Source organism: Lycorma delicatula, chromosome 8, assembly GCF_047948215.1.
Source record: "Lycorma delicatula isolate Av1 chromosome 8, ASM4794821v1, whole genome shotgun sequence".
NCBI lineage: Eukaryota > Metazoa > Arthropoda > Insecta > Hemiptera > Fulgoridae > Lycorma > Lycorma delicatula.
The window spans coordinates 51,846,425-51,871,444 of NC_134462.1; the positions used below are offsets into that span (position 1 = coordinate 51,846,425).

Here is a 25,020-nt window from a genome sequence, read left to right on the forward strand (position 1 = left end):
TTATTTTTTATCAACTTTTGTAAAAAACTATGGTATTGCTTCCGATCGAATGGTGGAAATGGGGGGAGGGGTGAATTTTCTTTACGTTTTGAGGTATGAAAAGTACGAAAATATTATTCACTTAAATCGGGGTTTCTATAATTTGGGTGCATATATATATATATATATATATATATATATATATGTATAACATTTTGTGGCTCTAAAATCTTCAAAACTACTAAATCAATTTCCTTGAAATTTATAAATGTTGTATAGTTTATCTATACAACATTATCTATACAACATGCATATAGTTGTGCATATGAAAATTTGTTGAAGATTGGTCAGGTCATTCTTCAGTTACGCTCGAAAAAATTTGTGTGAGGCAAGTTAGAATCGTGGTTCGTTATGATGATGCAAGTTGGAACGTAGACGTTTCTTTATCTGCGGTTTCTATTGTTGAGTTAAGCATGACATATTTTTCCAAATAACTATTTTATGAGATATTTTTAACGTGGAACTATATTTTATGGATCAAATTTTTTTGTGTAAAACTTAGATTAGAATGAGTTAATACTTTTTCATAATTAAACAAAATAAAATAACGAAAAATAGGTCTTCTTGAATTATTTAGGTATCATTTTCATCTATTTGTATTTAAATTCCTTTATAATTTTTTTTTATATTTTAATAAAATGAATACTACGGAGAGTTTTTCAATCACCTGAGATCAAATTTCCATATAAAAAGGTTGAAACCTTGAATAAATATTGTTTATAAGTTGTCTTATCTGTTTGTATAAATAAAAAAATATATATACATATACTTAAAAAAAAAACGAATATTACCTTTCGTAATTTAAAAGTATAATAGTGCATTACAACTTAAGGCTACAAAAGACGGAACTAAAACCTGAAAGACGCTAACGGTTTCGTTTATGCCCGCAAACGCGTGTATATATAATTATCGTATTAATAATGAAACTCGGTTGTTTTTTCTATTAAATAATTAGTACATAACACTTTTTGTCCAAAATGCTACTAGAAAAAGTGAAAAAAACTAATTTAATGTTTAAATTAAAAATAATTTATTATGTAGTACACTCTTTAATTTTTTTTCTTTATTAACGTGGTATATAATAAGACTTTTATAAAAGTATTTAATTGCAAAGGACGAATTAGATATGTATTTCCGATCATTGTTTACTTTATCCACTTTTTAAATTCTTTTTTTAACTTCCTGCTATTGATGCCAAAAAGATGGTATAACGAAATAATTGCTTTTTTATTGCCTATTTATATATTATATAATAAATAAATAAATATCTCGTACACGGAAGAAAATATAGGGTCTACGTATATATATATATATATATATATATATATATATATATATATATATATAAAATGTGTAGTACTTTAATAAAGAGAGGAACTAGTTTTGTCTATCGACAACAAAAAAATATATATGATTTAATATATTATTATTGTTTTTATTACTACATTTTTTATATTGTTTGGAAATCAAGGCTATTTTTACGGGAAGTTTTATACCGTGTCCTTAACCTTTTTCATACATATTAATATTATTATTATTTTTGTTACACTTAAAGGTACGTCAAAATTTATATCTTTAACATCTACTCTTATCAGATTGTTATTAAAAAACTTGTTACTGATAGGTGGTACAATATTAATACGGTCCATATTATTCACACTTATCATTATAGATAAATAAATAAACGAACATTTCCAGAACGGATTTGGATATTTATAGCATGACAGAAGTATCTTCTTGGCTATTAAATAAAATAGAAATGCCTATAAATTACGCAAATTAATAAAACAACCTACATCCGTATTATGATTTGTGACGATAGGAATATATTAATAATAGTATGTATGCAAGCTGAAGTTCGTCCGTCAAGTGCATCTCTTTTTAGGTAGATTTCATAAGAGAGCTACCTATTGTAATTGGTACCACGATTCAACTTCCGGAAAATTTCGACATATCTTTGGAGTTTCACGTCACCCAAACCCCAAAACCACCGCCATTTCAAAAATTTATTTATATATATTTCACTTTCTTGTGTAAATGATAACTTTCGTAATTTTGCGCTAATCACTTTCAAATTGTTCCTTAAAAACAACTCATCCAAAAATCTCAGTCGAGTTCGTTAACGGCCAAAATCGAACCATGAGGGTGGAAATGGGGAGGGCTTTTTCGAAAAAAAAATATCGCTGTAACTTTCTTATTAAGTAAAATATCGAATTCATTTAAAGTTCCTACTATCCTTTGGATAAGGACTTAAAAAATTTACTAAGTAAATTTTTTTGATATCACCAACCATTGACCCAGGGGGTTGAAAAAATGGGATTTCGAAGGCAAAAGAGAATCATACCTCCCTTAACAGGCATAGCATCAACAATCGGTTTAAAGTGGTCATTGGTCTTCTAAACATTACCTAAATCTTTACCAGAAACAATTTTGATATGACCAACCCTTACGGCAAGGGATGATCAAAATGTTGCTGGAATTGTAAGAAGATGGAGCTTGTCGTATGCTAAACATGTGAAACGTTTGTTCACATGCAACCATTGTCGTATTGAATAAATTTGAAGTTTTTCTTAATTTTAAGATGGAAATCTTTTTTATCCCCTACTTTGCACCGGCGAAATCTATCTCTGCCTTCCGGCGTACCGAAAAGGATTTTTTTTTATACGTATTGTTATAACATTTATATATTACTTATTTTTGTATGCTAATATTTTAGTCATGTGACATATCTTTGAGCAAATAAGAGAAATGAATGGATTTTTTTAAGGAGAGAATTAGTCTGAATGGGTGTGTGAGAAAAAAAGAACGAACTAAAGGTAGGGGAGAAGAGCATGAATATACTATTTTTCATTATCTTTTTACGTTATACTTTATACTTATATATATATATACTTTATATATATATAATCGTATTAACTTCTGTATAATTTTCTGGCACTCTGTTTTCTACTTTTTTCCAAAAGTACTGCATTGAACCAAGTCCAGTAGTGTGAAATAATATAGAAACCGCACTGTTGATAAAGATAACATTTTTACTACATACGAATTACAATTCTAACAACATATGGAGGATATCTTATATCCGCATATTTATGCAATAAATTCGATATGCATACATCATTTATGTGTACATGAAATCGATTGTACACAATTACAAAAATTACAAATAGAATCTATTTTTGCAGTAAAATATTATTTAATATTCTCTATCTAATAAGCTCTATTTTTTTTCCTTTAACATGTTTTTTTGGAAAGAAAACGCATCACACTGTTCAATCATTATTATCAAACATTTATTCTTATCGCTTTTATCCCACGCTGCACCGAACTCCTGACTAAGGAGTCTGCTTGTTTCCGGCAGTATTTATAACACCTGATGAATCAGTACCTGACCTGTCCTTTTGATCGTTCTAACGTAATAATTTTCATTGTTCGCGTCTTCTAAGCTTTTCTATGAGTTCTCTTATAGGACGAATCCCTTTGTCGATCCTTCCAGATGCTTCTTTCTTCGAAACGCTTCGTTTTCAAGTTATAGCTTGTAAAAGATTTTACCCCGATTTCTTTTCTAAGAATAAAATTAAAATTCTTGGAAATTAAATTAAAGTGTAATTTTGATGTTTCATAGGGTTTTTGCCCTGAAAAATTACTTAAAAAAAAAAAAAAAAAAAAAAAGTAACAGAGCTGTATCTAGTAATTTTTAAGAGAATCATTGTAGAACAAAAATTGGATTCGTAAAACACAATATTTTAGGTTTGACGTACAATAACTTCGTTAAATTATCAGTAAAAAAAATGTGTAGATAATTAATTCTAATAAAATCGATGTAAATACTTCAACCGAACGTGAAGAAAATATTATTTTTATAAAAAAAAAGCAGACTGAAACATGACAAAAAAGTACTACATTACAATTTTAACGTTGTACAAAATTTAATTTAAACTTTATTAAATAATGTCAAATACTACAATTAAAGTTATAATCTTTGCAGTTCATAAAATGACAAATTACATTATGTTAAAAACTTCTACCTCGATAAAAGTCAAGGCAACTTTTGTTTAACTGTTAATATTTCATTTAAATTACTAGAAAAAAAAATACTATTAAATTATTGTAAAATTTATAACATCTAAATTATTTAATTTAAAATACCATTATAATTATGCTAAAATGATGGATTACTGAATATTTAAATTACTTGTTTTTAACTTTGTGTAATAAACTTGAACGAAGCTTAATGAATTGGTTCATTAGTTAATAAGCTGATAGTAGAAAATCGTATTACAGAATAAAAGATTCAGCCAATGAATGCACAATACATTTTATAAAATAAGTTATTAACTAAAGCTGTGTAATCAATTACAGTGAAAAATTTGTTTATTTTTTTACATGACGCAGTATGTGATTTCAGTTCGTATTTTGAAGCACTTTCATTATTTGCGCATATATCGGTAAATGTTTTCTAAAATTTGAAATTTCTAAGAATTTGTTTTGAAAATCATAAAATTTAATTTTGACTCTATACATTCAATCTGGCTCTTTTCTGACCCTCGCTCTATGTCAGGCTGTCTGTCTTCTACTTGCAAACCAAGGAGTTCCTTACAAACTTCTACAATATTAAAGGGGAAATTTTGGTGATCATGTCAAAAATGGGGTATCAGTTTATAGTCATCAGACAAAAAAAAAAAAAAAAAAATGATGTGCGTAAGTATGTGTGTGTCCCACTATTTTTGGCCTTATATTACAAGATGACTGAACCGATTTTCATCAAATTTAAATATTATCAAGTTTAAATATTTCTATATATGGGGCATTAATCATATTTTTTTTTTTTTTTTTAATTCGTTGAGGTAGTGGATGGATATCATGGAAAAACCAATACCGATTTTCTTCAGTCATTTTAGAGAAAACTTCATTAAAGCAAGTTTTTTACCTATAATGCATTTATAAAAATTTTAAAAAAATCAACACCTACCTCTTAAAATTGAAATATGTGTTTTTTGTTCTTTTGCACTATTTCCCTTCGATTTAAATAATTTTCAAAAATGTGTTGAATATTTTATATATATATATATATCAAGAAATTTCTACAATTTGTTTAAATTACTGACCCGGACATAAGTGCAGAAAAGTTTCTTTGAAAATATTTTTTTTTAGCCTTTATTGAACGGGGTTTTAAATTTAGAGAAAACTTTACTCAAGCAAATTTGTTACCTCTAAAAAACATTCTGTTTTTTGGTTCTTTTAATTTTATTATTAACTAGCAGACCCGGCAATGCTTTGCTATTGCTAGATTTGAGTCTATATATAAATTAAATGAACACAATTGAAAGTTTAATAAAACATTAACAAAATGAACATTACGGAACTTCACATAATTTAACCTTTCCTTTTTTCCCTTTTACCCTTTCTCCTTTTTATATATTTCCTTTTTCCCATTTTCATTTTTACCACATTCCCTTCCCCCATTTCTCTCTTCCTTCCCCTTTCCCTGTCTTTCCCGCATTTTTATTTCTCTTATTCCCCCTTCCCCTTAATATTTCCCTCCTTTCTCCTTTCCATTTCCTTTTCCCAGTTTTCCGTTTTCTTTTTTCCATTTTCCCTTTCTTCCGTTTTACCTTTTCAGATTTTTCCCTTTCTCCCTTTTCCCTGCGCGTAAATCTGTCCAGTCGTTTTTTAGTCTATAGCGGACACACATATCGGAATCACTGAAATGGAATCGTAAAATATTTAGTATAGCCAGTGTTACTTTTACGTCCAACACATAGTGCTGTTTTTAAAAAAAAAGCATGTTTTTACCTGTTACATATGTGACATCTTAGGTATATAAATAGGTATATAAAAACACGCGCGTATTCGAATGCAACGTTGTTTCAGAATTCCAAAGCAATCTGTGAAGAACTTTCAAAGATTTAAGATTTTGAACAAACGAGCATTTACATTTTTATTTATATAGATAGTCGGGAAAATCATGCACTACTTTGCCATCTTCTTTTTAGATCGTCTATAATTTTTATTTTATTCCAACCTTTCTTTTTTCCCCCTTCTACTATCCTTGTTATATTTCATTTTAACAATTTAATTAGCCCTTATATCATTATATGTTCAAGCAGACTGGCTATTTTTCGAATCTTAATTACTCTGATAAGATTGAATTCTCATTTGATCTATTTCTTAATTTTTCACTTAATTTTTTCTAATTTTCTTCAATCTATATCTTACCCAAAATTATTTTATTTATTTTTTAATAAAATATAATAGATCATTTTTAAGCTAATTTTGGGCCGCAAAAGTACGGAATTCTAATAGTATCATTGTTGACTATAAAGGTATTGTCAGAGAGCAGGTTGTCAATTTATTTAAAAACTTTTATGTATATAGCTGTTATTTATTTATAATTAGTAAATTTTGAAAAAAAAATTGTTTACTTATTTATTATAATTAACAGTGTAAAATTTTTGTTCTACAATAATTTGGATGTAATGTAATAAGTCATCTATTTCTAAAATTACAACAACAAAAAATCGTTAACTGGTTTGATTTTAATGATCTTATTTAATCATTTAATTAAATGTTCAGTTTTTGCAAATAAGTATTTTAATTTATAATTAAATTTATGTCAATGCTCAGTTTTTTAATAAAGATTACATTAGAAACATGGAATTATATACAGAATTATCCAGCACGTTTTTAAAAACTTGACTTGAAATAATTTAGAAAACAAAATATATTTAAATTTAATTTGATGAAAAGAAAAAGGAAAAATGTACTATAATATATATATATATACCTATGTTGTTCATGACCTCTATTATCCGGCACAAGTCAGAATCAAGGCCACGACGGTTAATCGAATAAGATGACCAACGAAATATAATACGATATATAAGAAATAAAAAATAATATAATATATAAGTAATTTGTAATTATTTAAAAAATAAATCTATATTAAATTAAATACTGTATAGTGTACAAACATCGGCTATAATAATACAAACAGAATTTTAAAAGACAGCAGTACATTACCAAACTGCAGATACAATACCAAACTGTTGGAATAACAGTACATTTAGAACTATTATAAACACAGAACAAACTAATAAGTTATGCAAAATACAAATATATATTTATATATATTTTTTTTTAACGTAGACGAATGAAGAAATGAGAAAAAATTAATTGTTAAGGAGTTAATATTTACTGGCCGGTGCTACACTGGCGTGTAGGACCCTAGCCTCTCGGACTACTTTCCTCCATCCAAACAACTCGACCCTTAGCAACTCTCCTCCATCTTTTCACTCCCATTAGCTTCCAATTTTTGTCCATTTTGGTGCCAAATTTCACGATCTCCTCCCAGATGAAGTAGCGAATTTCGTAATCTTTTTAAAATTCATGTATGGGGTATCGGCCCAGAATACCTTATCACAGTTGAGGGGGCTGCCTCCCTTCGGCATCTGTGCTGATATTTAATAGCACAGTGAATTACAGAAGAGCTTATTCTTTATATTCTCTTTACTCCTTCAGACAGTCCGATGTTCTGACCCACATAAGCAGACTGCTAAACTAAAAGATTTTATTACCAAATTTTATTATTATTTTTTCGTGTTTTGCTCCGATGGTAACTCAAAACGGGTTCAACAGTAATAAAAAAAACGGTACTTTTGTTTGAGATTGTCTTCAACAGTTTTTTTAAAGAAAATTTTGATTTTAAAATGAGATTTTATTTTTAAACAGAAACATTATTAGGGAACAAATAATTTCAATTTTTAAATAAATAAAATCATATTTAAATTTACTTATTCAATTTTAAAATAATAATTATAAATCGAATTATTAAGCTACATACTCATTAGCAAAGATATCTACTCTTAGAAAAGGCAATATAATTTTCCAGCGTAAAATTTCTGCGAAAAAATAGTGCGGTAAGGTGGTATGGAGCTGACTATTTCACGCTAATAGTTAATTTATTTATTCTAATCAAATCTTGACCCCCGTAGGGGAAGATACCTCCGCTACTCCCTTTGTCCCTAACTCTTACGGGCTTTACCAGAGGTCATCTTCGAAACCTCGGCTTTTTGACATATTCCAGTCCGCCTCAGCCAGGATGCCACCGATGCGAATGTCACGATTGACATTCCCATCAATGTACTACTATTTAATGAATTTAAAATAAAACACATCTTACCGAGTCTTAAGTAAAACTGAAAGGACCTAACCAAACAAAGGAACTACCTATCCGTACAAGATAAAAGTGAGTTCAACACGCAACACGAAACATAAAAATATTACACGATACAATAACAACACAGTAATATTAAAACAACCCCGCAAACCAACAAAATTTGGAAAGACATCATGCGTATAACGCACACCCTTTGACTCATCCCATCTGGCCTGCCACAAGGAATTGCCATGTTGTTCAATTTCTCCAACTTTATTCGAAGTCAACTCACCAGACTTCTTAGCAATATACCGCTGCTGCTTCTCAGACGCAATCAAGTCTATCGGTTTCACGCCTGCAATCACCAAGACTGCCTCCCGTGAAATAGTACGGTAATCACCCGTTACCGTTAACAATATTAGGCGATAAGCCCGTAATAATATGTCCGGGAACTTTTATATTTTAGCCTATCCGTCCAAACATGGGCCGCGTATAGCATAATAGCATCGGCAAACGCCTCTATACAGGATGCTCATTGTCTCAAAGTTAAGATCCCCAATCAGGATTGACCACACGTCGAATACCGAAGTAGCCATTGCAGGTCCTCTCCGCGACATATAAAGAATTACAGATAAACGGGTGACGAAAAAATTAAGTTCACTTGTTTCATAAAAGAGTTTGAAATTCGAATTAGAAATTTAGAAAGCCATTGTCTTTGGTTAAACAACAATGGAGATTTAGTACTGATTTTTTTCTTGTATTCGATTACAGTTCAATGGCATATGAAACAGAAAAATACCAGAAATATTTGTTAGCTGAGGTAATGTAAAGCAAGAAATATTTTATTCATATGCTTAAGATATACGCAATTCACTTTAAATAGCGAATAAAAATATAAATGCTATTTATTGTTAGAACGACGTTCGATAGCCATTTTTATTTAATCGCTTTTATATGGTAGTACAAAAATGAATTAATTTTTTCTGTTAATTAAATTTGTGTGATTTTAATATATATCATATTATATCAAAATTTCCAAATAATGAAAGTTAGATTAACCGGTTAATAAATAATATATATAAATTTTAGTTATCAGATAAAACGTCATTTTTGCCAGAATATTATTTATATATAGCACATCATAATGGTAATGTGAAAATATCCTTAACAGCTAAGCCCGGAAAACTGCGGGGAGGATGTAACGCATATACATATAACATATAGTTTGCAATGTTACAATGACAAAATTATTTCTATAGTCGGTCGTGGATGAAGAGCGCGTATTGTTGACAACCTTGCATGAACCCTAATGCCTGCTTATACCTATTGCTCCAATTACAGGCAAGGTTATGACCGTGGCCCTCCAACAACCAGTTAATGTATCCGTTGCATTTCTGACTTCCTGAACAGTCATTGAACAGAGACTTAATATCTGCTCAGTCTAATTTTATGTTTTTTATTAAGTTTTGTTGCACAAATATATACGAGTATTAAAAAAACTATAATAAATAGAATGAAAAGTAGAAAATATGATATCTATTATATCTAAAACTAGATGTAGAATTTACAAAACTTGTTTAAAAATGTTAAAAGAATGTAACCGAATAAAATTTTCAGTAAACGATTTTTTTTTTTTACAATAAAATAACGCACACTGGCTAAAATAATCGCGCCGGCTTCCGTGGCGCGAATGGTAGCGTCTCTCGGCTTTTCATCCGGAGGTCCCGGGATCAAATACCGGGTCAGGCATGGTATTTTCACACGCTAGTTGTCATTCATCTCATCCTCTGAAGCAATACCTAACGGTGGTCCCGGAGGTAAAAAAAAAATGATAACTGACTTGATTTTCGGATTAAAGCCGTATTTTGAAATAGTAATATAATTTACTGAAATTAACTTATGAAAATAAATAGATAACCTATGTTTCCCAACAGCCGCTGTGATACGTTTTGTTTATATATTAATTTTTAATATACAAAATTACTTTAATAAACTAGTCAGGCGCACAACTCCTAAAATTTGAATTAACTTCACATTAATAACTGAGATTAGAAATAGATAAATTCCTATTAATATTAGTAAAAGTAAATAATTAACGTCGACGAACTGTTTTCAAACTACATTCATCAACGTCGAAATTTTCACGTAAAAAAATTTCATTGGTAATTATGTATTTCTTTTCAAATGTTTTTAAGTCGGTAAAAATTCATTACAGTAAATTAAATACGTAATGAATTGTTTATGTAAGAAAATATGAAATATTATTGCAGTTATTTTAGGTTTTTTCCTGTATTTGTTACTTTTAGTTGAACAAAAATATTGAAACATTGACAAAAAAAGATTGTAGTTTTAAGAGATTTTGGCAGCCACGATACGTGACATTTAAACAGCTGAAAAATTCAAACTTCTCACGCATAAGTTTATGAATTGTGAGAGGTTATGTTTACTACACGCCAAGTATTTATCTAATGGCTCGTATTTATTTAAGAAAAAATTGTTTAGATTTTTCTATATGCCTAATTGAATTGTTTGATTCAGTCTTTAACGTCTATGACATTAACTAAAGCTTTTTTTTTAATAATGATTGTAATTTATTTATAGTATTTTCTAAAAAAAAACCGTTGTAATGCTATTGCTGACGTAATTTACGTTCAGGTTTGTTTAAAATTCAGTTTTTTATAATAATAATGCGTAGACTACTTTTATTCCACTTTACTGTGTAATGTAGTGAAATAGATAGAATAAAAATTAATTTTTTTAAACTTAAGCAAATTAGAACATTACATTGAAATTCTGGTTATGCTAGTATAATGAGAGAAAGATCCCTTAAAAGTTTATAAATAAATTTAGATTCATATTTCTTATTTTTTATATATGTTTGTGAGGTAGTTATTAATTATTTAGGTGTAAAATTACGGTTGATGCAAACCAGTTGTAATTATTGTAATAATATTTTTGTTGATCATCCTGTTAAAGTGGTAACTTAGTTTTAACTAGAAGAAATAATTAATTTAACAATAGAGTATGTCGTTTTTTGGGTGTTTTGCATTTTCAGTTATATCTGATAATAATTAGTGTGTATGTGTGTATGATTATTGGTCTGTTATTAGATTGTGTTCATATTGTATATTTCGCTAACAGTAGATTTGTTGTCATCAGTTGTAAACACACACACACTTAGAATAAATAAATGAATTTTATACATTGATTATAAAAAAGTGTTGTGTCGTATGGATCAGAGGTCACACATATCATTCTATTTATTATTAATTGATAACGTACTACATTTGATTGGATTGCAAAAAAATGGAATATTCCAAATGATTTATCTTTACTTCATATCAGAGAACAACTTAAATTTAAACAACATGATTATAATAATATAAATTCATCATCTAATTATAAAACAAAATTAAAAGTTAATACTATGCCTAATACATTTAAAGAAAATGTTACAAGTACTAAAAATCATAACTTATTTCCTAAATTTCTATTGTAAAATCTTTTTGAGACAATTCATTTCTCTTCATAAATGATATTGATGTCATATTTTCCAGTTTAGAAAGGAATGATTTCTATTACTGTAAATGTATTAGTGTAAATATAATAAGAGTAAATATAATTGTGTCATTCCGGGAATTTAAAATTATTTATGCTTGAGTGGATATTTAATTACTTAAGTTAGCGATTGTATATCAGTTTCATTAAAAAAATGTTAAGTTTTGTTTATTATGTTAATATAAAACACATTATACATCACATAACACTTCTCCGTAGTATAAAATAATGCAGTGCAATTTCTGAGTTACTTTTGTTTTCCACTTAAATTTTTCAGTTTATCTACATATGATTTATAAATCTATAAGTGCATTTTCAGTTAATTAAGAATTAACTTTTCATTTTGCTTTTATTCCGAGCATATCACTGGGGAACAACAAAAAATAGTTGTTTTTGTCTCAGGAAGAAAAATGTGTGATTTTGATAGTATTTTTTCTCCTGAATTCAAATATGATATCAGTTTTTCCCCTTCATGCAAGGTTTCCGAGAGACAGGCATTTATAATTTCAAACATTTTAATACTTTCTGCATTCTTAGCTACACAATATTCAAACATTTGATTCACTTAGAAAGTAAAAAATGACGATCTTCTGCTTTATTTCACCTGTGGAGCATCCCTCTTGATGGTCCAACAATAATCGACCAGCATATTAGGATTCCATTCGCCTTGATACCTCTTTTCCATAGCTGAAATCTCCTGATGAAAGTGTCCCCTATGTTCATTGCTCATTGTACTACATTTTCCTGGAAGAAATCTAGGTGCGAGTGCAGGAAGAATACTTTTAAGGACATATTACAACCCAAATTTTTATAAGATGTAAGAGCATTGACAATATCATGGCAATTTTTCGCCTTTAGTTTTCCCAAAAAACTCTGACTAACATTTTTGAATGGTTGCCAAGCTGATTTCTTCAGTAGATTCAGTAGTTCTTCAAACTTTTCATCATGCATTAGTGATTGTATTTGTGGACCCACAAATATTCCTTCTTTAATTTTTGCACCACTAATTTTAGGAAACTTCTGCTTTATGTACACGAAACCTGGAGTATTGTCCATGGCCTTGACGATATTCTTCATTAATCCTAGTTTGATTTGTAATAGAGGCAGATACACATTTTTAAGATTACACAGCAGAAGGGTCATGTTTCACATTTTTCTGTTCAGGAATGATTCATGTTTGGGCCATTCTTTTTTAATGAATCCTTACCATCTTTTCACACAAAAAACAACAGTACTTTGTGTAACCAAGCTGCAGACCAAGAATAAGTGCAATTACCTTCAAATTACCACAAATATTCTATTCATACACTGCATATTGAAGCATTTCCAATAAAAATTTAGTTTTCCTATGTTTCTTTCATACTAGCAGAGTGAGCCACAGGTACTGATGAGAATCTATTGCCATTATGCAGAAGCACAGCTTTTTAACTAACTTTAGAGGAAGCAATGAACGAACGCCGTTCGGTTGAACAAAGACATGTCTCCATAAGAGAAGAAATATCATTACAGAACACTAAGCCATTTTCTTCAGAAAAATAGTCTTCAAATTCAAAGTGACTGATAATAAGTACATATCTTTGTATTCTTTTGAAGAAGATTCCAACCTTTTAACCGGGAAGCAAGCATTTTGGACTCTTTTTTTGGGTAACTTTAAATCTCGTATGAGATCATTAAGATTTTCTTGAGTCAGTAAATGAGGTTCAGATGAACTGCTTTGTTCAAAAGTTGTATCACCAGAATCTGTTTCTTTTTCTTCTGTCTTCCATCAGACTCTGAGCTCTCTTCATCTACTGTCACATGTTCTGGAGGCTTTGGTATGGGCAATTCTTTGCAGTGTGGAACTGGTCTCATTACAGATTGCAAGTTAGGTTACACCACTGTATATTTTGATTTTGATGTAACCCTTTTATGTTTGTTAAGCAGAAATAACAGTCAGAAGAGTGATCTTTGAGTTCCCTCCAAATCATAGGGATAACAAATGGCATGTGGCATGTGCCATTTTTCATGCAGTGAGAAGCCTAGAACATGATAAACAACAGATATATGGGGCCCAGATCCTTATTTGGTCCCCGACTTTATACCCAAAATAAAGTTCATAATACTTTTATACTAATGGAGTAAATTTTCCCTTTGGGACTTGAGCATCACTTCACCACATACATAACAAAAATTGTTAGGATAATTTAAACAAACTCTAGGCCTTTTGTAACCAACGACTAATTAAAAGAAATAAAGTTGTAAATATGTAATACACAATAATTCAGACACACAAAGCACTCACAATGACATGTTTACTGGTTCACTACTATCTCATAATTGGCATTGTTTTGATGAATGTGTACTACACTAGATCACGTTTGCACATATCTATTTACATCTGAACCTGCGCAACAGCAGAAACACTATCCTTTGAGTTAGCATTTGGTTCCATCATATTTACAATGCTCTAGGAGCATTTACTTGACAAATGGACGAAAAAACGTTTTAACATATTTAAAAAAATTAAAATAATAAAAAAACTGTGAATGATGGAGAAATTCCAAATATATATCTGAAAGCAAAATAAAAAACTGCATTAAGTAAACCTACTGGTACTTGTAAGACAAAAATCTTGTTGACCAGTGTATTAATCTCAAAATGAAATTATAAGAAGTGAAACATTCATATATTTTTTTAACTGCTTAACTATTAAATTTTATTTTTGTTACAGCTAATACAAGTACTAAATTCATAATATTAGTTACAAAAAATATATTAAATATTACTATTAAATATACTGAAAATCATAACTTATTTCCTAAATTTCTATTGTAAAATCTTTTTGAGACAATTCATTTCTCTTCATAAATGATATTGATGTCATATTTTCCAGTTTAGAAAGGAATGATTTCTATTACTGTAAATGTATTAGTGTAAATATAATAAGTGTAAATATAATTGTGTCATTCCGGGAATTTAAAATTATTTATGCTTGAGTGGATATTTAATTACTTAAGTCACCGATTGTATATCAGTTTCATTAAAAAAATGTTAAGTTTTGTTTATTATGTTAATATAAAACACATATAGTAAATTTTTCCTTTGGGAAAGTAAATTTTCCCTTTGGGACTTGAGCATCACTTCACCACATACATAACAAAAATTGTTAGGATAATTTAAACAAACTCTAGGCCTTTTGTAACCAACGACTAATTAAAAGAAATAAAGTTGTAAATATGTAATACACAATAATATGTAATACAAGTACTAAATTCATAATATTAGTTACAAAAAATATATTAAATATTTTAATCAGTTCTAATTAAGTATGATTTTTTGTTGTTGAGAATTTATGATGTGTAACATATAAAATCAATGAACTATTATAAAGTATATGAAATAAATAATAATAAATTTTATGATAATTTTTATGTGTTTGTGTATGTGTTTTATAAAGAAACTTTTTAATAATATTTTTGTTTCTAATCTGTTACAGAATGGGAAGTTTTAACTCTGCACCAAAGATCCTTAATGAAGATAATCAAGATAATGATTTGGATCTTCCTGAAAAGATGACCCATGAAGACCTTTTAGCACACTGTAGAAAAAATTTAGAAGATACACCTTTAGTTAACAGAAATTTTCTTAATTTCAGAACAACATATTCAGGTAATTTTTAAAAAAAAGAAAGTTTATTGAATTTTAATTTCTTCAAAAAAAAAAATTAATGCAGTAAAATCAATATGACCCTAATTACAAATGTATGAAACTTATATATTCATTGGCACCAATTTTTGTTTTGTTTTTTGTGTGATGCCTTTTAAGTTATATCTTTAATGAATTGCCTTCTCCTTCAACCCATTAAATTTGCCATTTCATATCGTTTACATATCTATTAAAATTTTTTTCATGAATTGATCATGACAATTGTTATTTGTATATATTTTTTGCAATATTTCATAGTATTATAAAAGAAACGTTTTTAACATTTATTTCAGCAAGTAAAACAAAGTAAAAATAAAATAAAAATTTAATTAATTCCATTAAATTTGGTTTAATTGTAACTTAGATTAAATTTCACTCTTGACAATGAAGCATCCTACAATCACTGCTTTATAAATTCTTGTGCATTATTCTTGCTATAGGAATCACTGACAGATGTAAAAGATCTCATAATTTGATGAATTTATTTCCCACAATATTTATCTCACCACAGTATTTTTAGACACAATTTCCTTTGCTCCAAATTGTCAGGTTATGCTCCTTAAAATTGAGCAAATGGATTAAGTATCTCCTGAAAATTGATATGACAAATTTGAAGTAAAATATATTTTTTCTTTTATGAAAAAAGTATTGTAAGATATCTCCATGAGAATTAGTAGTAATATGGCTACTACATATTAATATCTGACTTTAATTAAATAATAGCTCACAGCATTTTTAATTTGACTTTATATATAATCTTATATTTTTCTTAATTGTTCAGATTTATTTAATAATTTTTAGTTATAAAATGTTGGATGTTACCTATACTGATCTAAAAATCTTACTTCTAAAATAAATAAATTACTGATACTGTTCAAGCTCTCGGTGTATATGTAATTTAAAAAGATTACGCTCTTTTATTAAGTAGTTATTTATATTCATCTATTAAAAATGTAAATTGCATTTATTCAATGATATAATTTCAATAATCATGATAAATTTAAACCTTATTGGTTTAAATGATTGTTTATTGTAATAATGTTACATCTTGTTTGTTAGCTAAGTTCTCAAGGTTATTGGTGTTAATGTGATATAATCTGAAGTGTATTGTTTCATATCTGAGTTAATTATTTAATATTACATTATAGCATTGTTACATATTTGAATAAGAAAATTTAAATTGTCTAATCCCCATGTTAGATATATCCTAGTTATCATAAATGAAATAACTTTTTATGGGAGACATTTTTTTTTCTGACAAGTGTTTATATAAGTTTTATTAAAATGTTTAATAAATTTGTTTTACTTATTTTGCTTGTATTTTCCTTAATACAATGAAGGAATAACATTTGAAAATGTAGATTTGATCTCTACTATTTTTCATGAAAGGAAAAGTTTATCTTTTAAGAATGATATATTACAAACACCATTTGATGATAAAAAAAGTAAAATTTTGAATAGTATTTAACCTTTCTCTTTGCGTCATTATTATTTCTTCAATTCGTTTAAAGAAAATTTTTCGGAGATATGACAAACTATACATATCCTGTTTTGTTGGGAATGTGCTTTCAATCTTCCCTTATTTTGTCAGTAGAGTACATAAAGAAATTGGCATTTAAGAACAGTTTTATATGACATTGAAGAATTTTATTTTTATTTTCCTTTGTATGGTGACCATATTAAAAAGAATTGCTATTTCAGTTCTCTGTAAAGAATTTTTTATTTTGAACTACTTATTTTAACCAAACTATTATGATATATTCCTAGTTTCAATTAAAACATGTTGGAAAGGAAATATGAAATTCTATTAAAACAGGCTGATTGTTAGGACAGAGTGTGGTCACTTAATGTAAGTTTACAATACTAGCATTGTATTTGTCTAAATAACTGTTTTACTGAAGAGCAGGTGATTGTACTCTTTTTTTAATAGGAAGTCAAGGTTGCCAACAGTTTTAATAAAATTATTCATATCTTCATAACCATTTTTCTATCTTATCATTAATTAAAATTATATTATTACCATAATACTATTATTTGTGTTAAAACATACAGTTCAATAAAAAGAAAATCCTGTATTTACCGAGACCTAAGACAGTAATTTTTTTTTTTTAGAACGCTAAACTGAAACCAGCCTGTAAAGTAATTTGAAAATTTTCTTAAACACAACATATAAAATTAATTTCTTAGGTGTACTTAAACAATAATGTTTATATAATCTGTTAACTTATTTATGAAGTATTAATTTTATTTTAAAATATTGTCTCTAAATACAGACAGCATTTGAAAAAATTATCAAAAATGTACTTTTATTATTCTTGAAAATCATAAACTATTAAGTACGGTTAGGAGAAAAATTTTCTACTGACACTGCCATTTCCCAGTTTTTGGGAAATATTTTAAATTCTGTAGAAAACAAAAGTTCCATTTTCAGTTTTTTGTGATATCAATAAACTATTAAATTTAGTTTATATCTACCTTAATTTCATGTATTTATATTAAAATAATTAATGTGGAATTTTTTTTTTTCTCTTCAGTCATTTGACTGGTTTGATGCAGCTCTCCAAGATTCCCTAGTGCTAGTCATTCTAGTGCTAGTCGCTTCATTTCAGTATACCCCCTACATCCTATATCCCTAACAATTTGTTTTACATATTCCAAACGTGGCCTGTCCACACAATTTTTCCCTTCTACCTGTCCCTCCAATATTAAAGCGACTATTCCAGGATGTCTTAATATGTGCCCTATAAGTCTGACTCTTCTTTTAGCTGTATTTTTCCAAGTGCTTCTTTCTTCATCTATTTGCCGCAATACCTCTTCATTTTTCACTTTATCCACCCATCTGATTTTTAACATTCTCCTATAACACTACATTTCAAAAACTTTTAATTTTCTAAGCTTTCTCCCATTCAAATCTTTTAATGTTCTTTTAAATTCAGATCTCAGTATTGTTTCTCCCATTTCATCCTCTTCAACTTCCTCTATAACACCATTTTCTAATTCATTTCCTCCGTATAACTCTTCAATATATTCCACCCACCTATCGACTTTACCTTTCGTATTATAAATCGGTGTACCATCTTTGTTTAACACATTATTGGATTTTAATTTATGTACCCCAAAATTTTCCTTAACTTTCCTGTATGCTCTGTCTATTTTACCAATGTTCATTTCTCTTTCAAAAAAAGAAAGATGTATGGAATTTAACATACCTATTTTTTTATCGTATAATTTATGTATTTTTATTTATAATTTATCTTTATTGAGGTAATCTATACATTGTATTATTTTTTAATATTTAGAATAAAAGATTTATTTAAAATTACACTACCACAAATTAATTTGTGATAATGTCATAATTTCAATTGTTTTTTTTTTTTTGTTTTTTCTAATAAATTGAAATTCAAGAATAATACAGTAAAGTAAAAAAACTAATTTTAATATGGCGTAGATCTCAAATTTTTACATTGAGTGGTTTATATGTACAGCTCTTCATAAACAAGGTTATTCTTTTGATGATTACTATATCATTTAGAAGTCTGATGTTAATATAAGTAGTATTAGTTATCACTGAAGAAGTCTTTTAGCTAAATCTGCATGTGAGAAAAGTATATTGTAAAATTAGTGGGCTCAAACTATGCTGACAAGTAATATTTATTGTTGCTAAAGACATGATTATGACTTTAGGACAAATCATGAAATTCAATGAATGGGAAATTATTCATACGATGAAATTAATTTATATAATAATTTTTTTTTTCATAGTAAATAAAATCAGTTTTTTGTCTTTACTTATGTTTACCAAAAAACTAACCTCTTTTTTATATATATTTTTTCATTTTAAAATCTAGACTTTCGTTCTTACATTTATAATGTTAAATGAGCACCTTTTAGTTCACTACTTACTCCTGACTACTATATTTTACATAACTTACAAAAAAGTTTATTTACTTTATTTAACCAAAATGTAATTCAGTGGAATTTTTGTTTCTTTGAGTTTTTTCATGTAATTGATTTTTGGATAATCAATTGTATATTTTGTAACTGTAAGGGGTTTTTTAATAATGATAAGCATTAAATTATTTTTTTGTAATATTCTAAGTATTATATGTATTCAAACAAAAACATTTTCTAATTTTTTTTTTATAATAAATTAATTCTTCTAGTCGTGTTATTTGCTATGACTTACAAATGTTTTCTTTTTTCTTTTAATTACAGAAAAATCACCAAGTCCTCCATCAAAAATAAGAATACTTCAGTGGAATCTTCTTTCACAAGGTACATTTTTGTTTCTTTTATTCTAAGTTAATGTGAATAAATTAAGCTCTTCTGTTAAAAAAAACTTTTAAAAAAGTAATTCTTTATAGCACAGTAGTTGATCAATGACTGTTGAATACTAGTGAATATAATTAATTTTAAAATTGTTTTATACCATAAAAATGTCAGTTGTAGACAACTGGATATGAATTACAAGTCTTTCTCAAAAATAACTCAGCCATTCTCAAGAATAACATGCATCCCATACCAACTTACTAAGGAAAATAAGGAGTAAATGTTTCCCATTATGTTCTTCTTGTGCCAAAATGTGTGTTTTCATATCAGTACACCAAGCCCATTATAATGAAGGTGATAATGAATTATAATGTAGTGATGCCTTCACTTTATCAGTTATATTGTAACCATTATTAGCCTTAAGAGAATACAACTCTTGACCGGTGTTTCTTGAACTTTTTATGGTGGTTTATAACTGAAAAAGATAGTAAGCAACAAATTAATGTGCTTCTTTAGATTGTGAAACAGTGCTTTTTGTATTTTAAATAAAAAGTTTCTTATTTTAAGAAACTATCTTTATAATATATTTGTTTGGAAGTAGTATTATATTTGACCCAGAAAGGAAATTAGAATGACTTCTGATATTTATGAAATTGTTAAGTAATTTAGTTTACGGACTGTATTTGTAACAGTAAAATCATTCATAGTCACTGACTGACTTATCAATAATGTTTTCATTCCCTGAATAGGATGAAATTAATGTGTTTATTCTTTAATGAGTATTAAATGAACTGTACAATGTAATTTTGATTCAGATAACCTAAGGGATTGAATTGGCGTTAACATCTTGTAATATAATCGACTTAATTTCTGATTTCTTTAGTGTATAAGTCAAACTTTATATAGCTTCATCATGAATTGTACGTAGGTTTTAAAAAAAAATGAAGTGCTAACATTAAAGAAACTCTGCAAATTAACTAAGAAGGAGAGAATTATTTTTCCATTAAATTTTAAATTTCTATTTGGATAGATATTAAAAAACCATTGGTATAAATTTTTAATTTAACATCTGGGTTTACTTCAATGGGGTTGCATGTATTGTAACTAACTGGAGTTTTATTAAAAAATTAATTAGTCATTAGGGATTAAAACAGTTTTAAATCTATCTCTGATCTAGAATTGTAGTTTTGATAATGATGAAACAGAATTATTAACTAGAAAATTAATTACAAAAAAGGTAATTTATACAAATTCTGTAATACAGCATCTATAATCTGAATGAGTAACACATGCATCTATAATCTGAATGAGTTTTAGTTTTTATGTAACATAATTTAATTTCATGATTTATCTTCTGATTAAGTTCTGAACTACAACAAACTTATAATAAAATAAAAATGTTAAAGTTTCTTTTACATGTGTTTTAGCTACAAATTATTGATTAAAAGTCAATAAGTAATACATTTAATTAAATATTAGTAAATAAATGTATTTATTACTTTAATTTCTTTTAACATTGTTTTTTTTTTAAGCTTTGGGACAAACTGTGGATCATTTTGTTGCTTGCCCTGATTCTGCTTTAGACTGGCGAAGACGACGACAGCAATTATCTGAAGAAATTATAAGATATGAGCCTGACATAGTCTGCCTTCAGGTATGCTTTGTCTTTCTTTTAAATACTTCTAAATAATTAGTATTATTAAATCATAAGTGAATAATAATAGACTTCATTTACAGATTATGATTTGCCATAAGAGAAAAATAAAACAATTAAAGATAAAATGTTTTTAAAACAATTGTTTGTTCTTTAAAATGTGGATTAAGCAAGGACATCACTACATTTTATATTAAAAAAATTTAGGATTTTATAAAAATTTTGAAAATAGTGCCAAAGTGCTTGGCATCCATTTACTGTGGATTCTCTCAGATGTGCAAGTGATTTTGGACGAGACAAGGAAATAATATCAGCCTAGTAATACTTGCTGCAAAAAACAAGCATATGTAATGCTTCTTCTAGATTAAAATTAAATTTTAAATATTGTCATGTATCTGTCTTAAAGCAGTTTTATTATAGGTACTAAAGATTTTTTAAATTTACTTTATATAGAATCCTACATCTGTTCCCAACCCACAAATTTGAAAAGAAGTGCTACTCCATGACATATTAAAAACATGACCACAACCCATCAAAATATATGAATTTGAAGCTATGCATTATAATTTAAACATAAGTCATCTGTTCTGTTGCATTCAATATCAATTATTTGCTTGTGTTTTAATTATATTTCTTTTATCAGGCAACAATTTTTCTGACATTTATTATTAAACTCTTTGAAACTCTTTAGAGCTATCACTAAACCAATCATTTTACTAATACCATAACCACTAAACTGTTATCTTTTAAATTTGTGTTTTTTGTCTAAAAAAATCCACTAGTATTTTCAGAATTTTTTTATAATTCCAATGTAGTGTAAAATCTTTTTAAATTTGTGAGGTTATTCATATATTAATAAGTATTTTTTTAAACTTTATTAGTAATAGAATTAGCCTTTTTGTTTTGCTTTCTTTAATTTTTCAAATTTGATTTTTTAATTTATTGTTTCAAAAAATCAGTAGAGTAATGAGTAACAAGTAGTATATCTTGTGTTTTTTACGTTAAAGCTCAGACTAACTCTAATCAACTGAATTGTGTTTTTTACGTTAAAGCTCAGACTAACTCTAATCAACTGAATAGAATTAAACTTTTTAAGATTATTTTAAATCTCTTATGAAAAATGGACCAATCTATTCTTTATTCTAATAATAGCAGCCAGAAAATGAAATTTTTCTTTTAACTTTATTAATTTTATCTCTATAAATTTTTTAAAGATATGTTATGACTTTTACAGTTATATTATTAAATTTTTGTGATTAAAGATTAGTTAGGTGATAAAATATTCTTTATATAGGAGTTTTACCCATATGAAAGTTGTGAATTTTTAAGACTAGAAATTACAATACAAATAATTTTTTAAAAAAACAATTAAATGCATCTCATTATGATAACATATAAGTTTATGGGTTTATTAAGTATTGTCTAATTAATTATTTAAAAAATATAATAATTACATTAATAATGTTTACTAAACAAAAATTAGTATAAAAGCAGTTACAATAATTAAATTGTTTTTGTATGAGACCCTGAAATTTATTCTAAGTTTTAATTAGCAAAGTAGAAAATTGTGTATAAATAAAATATCATAATTTTAGTGTTTTATTTTACTATAGTAAAATAAAAGTTTTCTATAGTGTTTTATTGTACTGCATGAGTAATGAAACTTTTATTAGAAAAATGAACTTTTGTTTTCCAAGAATGAACAACAGAGTTTATTTATTCCTAAACTGAAACAAAATAATGCCACACTGGAGTTGAACTAAAAATAATATTTAATTTTATACAGAGTTAAAAGAAAAGCGATAAAAGCAAACTTAAATTTTTTAAACAAAACTACTTAAGATGGATATAAAAAGTTATTTACACAAAAGATTAATAAAACAACTATGAATGTTTAGAATAATTGTTTGATTTTTTCTGAATTTAAATAAAACGTCTGCTACTGTAATAAACCTCAAAATATTTAACTAACAGACAGTATGCTGAGAATTATGACTTGCGGCAACTGGTCTTCTAAGCTAAAGTACAATATTCTGTTCAATATCACTATTCACGGGGTAAATACTTACAAAGGAAGTTTTATTACAATTAACAATTAAGTGGTTTAAATTTTATTATGCGAAGCATTTTTCTGTTTAATTATTGAGTAAGATATTATGGTTTATGAAAAAAATCTTTCCTCTTGAGATTTATGATTACCCAGAAGTTTTGGAAGTAATCTTTTCTATTAATTTTTTTTTTAGAAAGCAGAAAATTTATGTTTGTTTAAATTTATAATTGTTATTCCATTTTTATACTTTTAGATTATCATAAAGAATATTTTATGACAATAATCAGTCTACAGTTGTTAAATGTGTATAATGGTTCACAACCTATTATTATAATTTTGTATTACTATTATTATAATAATACTTTTATAATGGTACACCAACCACCATTACATCTTAAAATTTTTGCCTTTCGCTTCAAAGTTTTTGAATACATATTTCTATCAGTCTTGGAATTTTTGTTACAAATTACAAAATTCACAACAAAATTCACAATTGGTCCATCATTGGAACATTGGTCCATCAAAAATTAAATAATTCCTTTCATACAACTGAAAATTTTAATAAATATTAGTTCCTTTACCAAAATATCTAAAATGGCTATAAACAGTCAATGGCTCAACCATTTTTTGTAGATTTATAGAATGAAATTATAAGTGCACTAATCTTCGTGATGCATATTTAAAATGTATATTTATTTACTTATTTTTTTTATTTTATTTTCCAGGAAGTAGATCATTATAATTATTTTCAAAAGACACTATCAACACAGGGATTTAAAGGGATATTTTTTCCAAAGCCAGATTCACCATGTATATATATCAAAGATAATAATGGTCCAGATGGATGTGCTATATTCTTCAGGGAAGATAAATTTGAGCTTGTTTTATCAGCAAATAGAATACTTGAAGTTTGGAGGGTACAGAGTAATCAGGTAAGTGTATTTATAAATTTGGACTTTAAATTTTAGTTAAGTATGTTTGTGTTAACAGACTCATACTGGTCTAATGTTTTTTCCCTGAAAAGTATGTAAAATGGATCCATTTAGTTCAAAAATATTTTATAAAAATGATATGGAGTAGGAAATAAGAAAAAGGACCAGAAACATTTTTATTGCTTTTGGATATTTAATTGAAATTTTAGAGATGTCTATTAAATGTCATAATTACAACAATTATAGCTACCTGTTGCCTTCCTTGCTGAGCCAAACATGTTGTTCTACATCATCATGCGAAGAGAAGAAAGATATAGTGACATCCAATTGTAACTCCTTAAATCTTTTACCATTGAGATGGTGACTGTATAATGTAATTAGTCATTACCATTAGAGAAAGTTATTATGACTCTTATCTTTTTTACTTCAATTGGTTTACACTTTTCCATTTTAAAAAAAAGATTGTGATTTAAAATATAAAGCAATAAATTTTTTTTTTCTGTTTTGATAATTCATTGTGTGTACTTTCTCTACTTTACCATTAAGTGTTAAGGTTAGTTATTTTTATAGTAAACACAGTTTTAAAAATGATGTAGTTATAATAGTAAGTTATAATATTAATAATTTACATTCAGGAGAAAAACAAACTTTTTATTTATTACCTGGTCTAAAAAAG

At 27.3% G+C, this 25,020-nt stretch overlaps 1 protein-coding gene across 5 annotated transcripts in view; it reads left to right on the plus strand.

Moving 5' to 3' along the window:
• cu (NADP/NADPH phosphatase nocturnin) overlaps positions 1-25,020 on the plus strand; it is a 323,896-nt gene that overhangs the window by 293,781 nt on the left and 5,095 nt on the right. For all 5 annotated transcript variants that reach the window (XM_075372551.1, XM_075372547.1, XM_075372546.1 and 2 more), the window contains exons 2-5: positions 15,231-15,403; positions 19,655-19,714; positions 21,241-21,362; positions 24,138-24,344. In XM_075372551.1, coding sequence (XP_075228666.1) covers positions 15,231-15,403; positions 19,655-19,714; positions 21,241-21,362; positions 24,138-24,344 — 562 coding nt within the window. The remainder of the gene's footprint in view (positions 1-15,230; positions 15,404-19,654; positions 19,715-21,240; positions 21,363-24,137; positions 24,345-25,020) is intronic.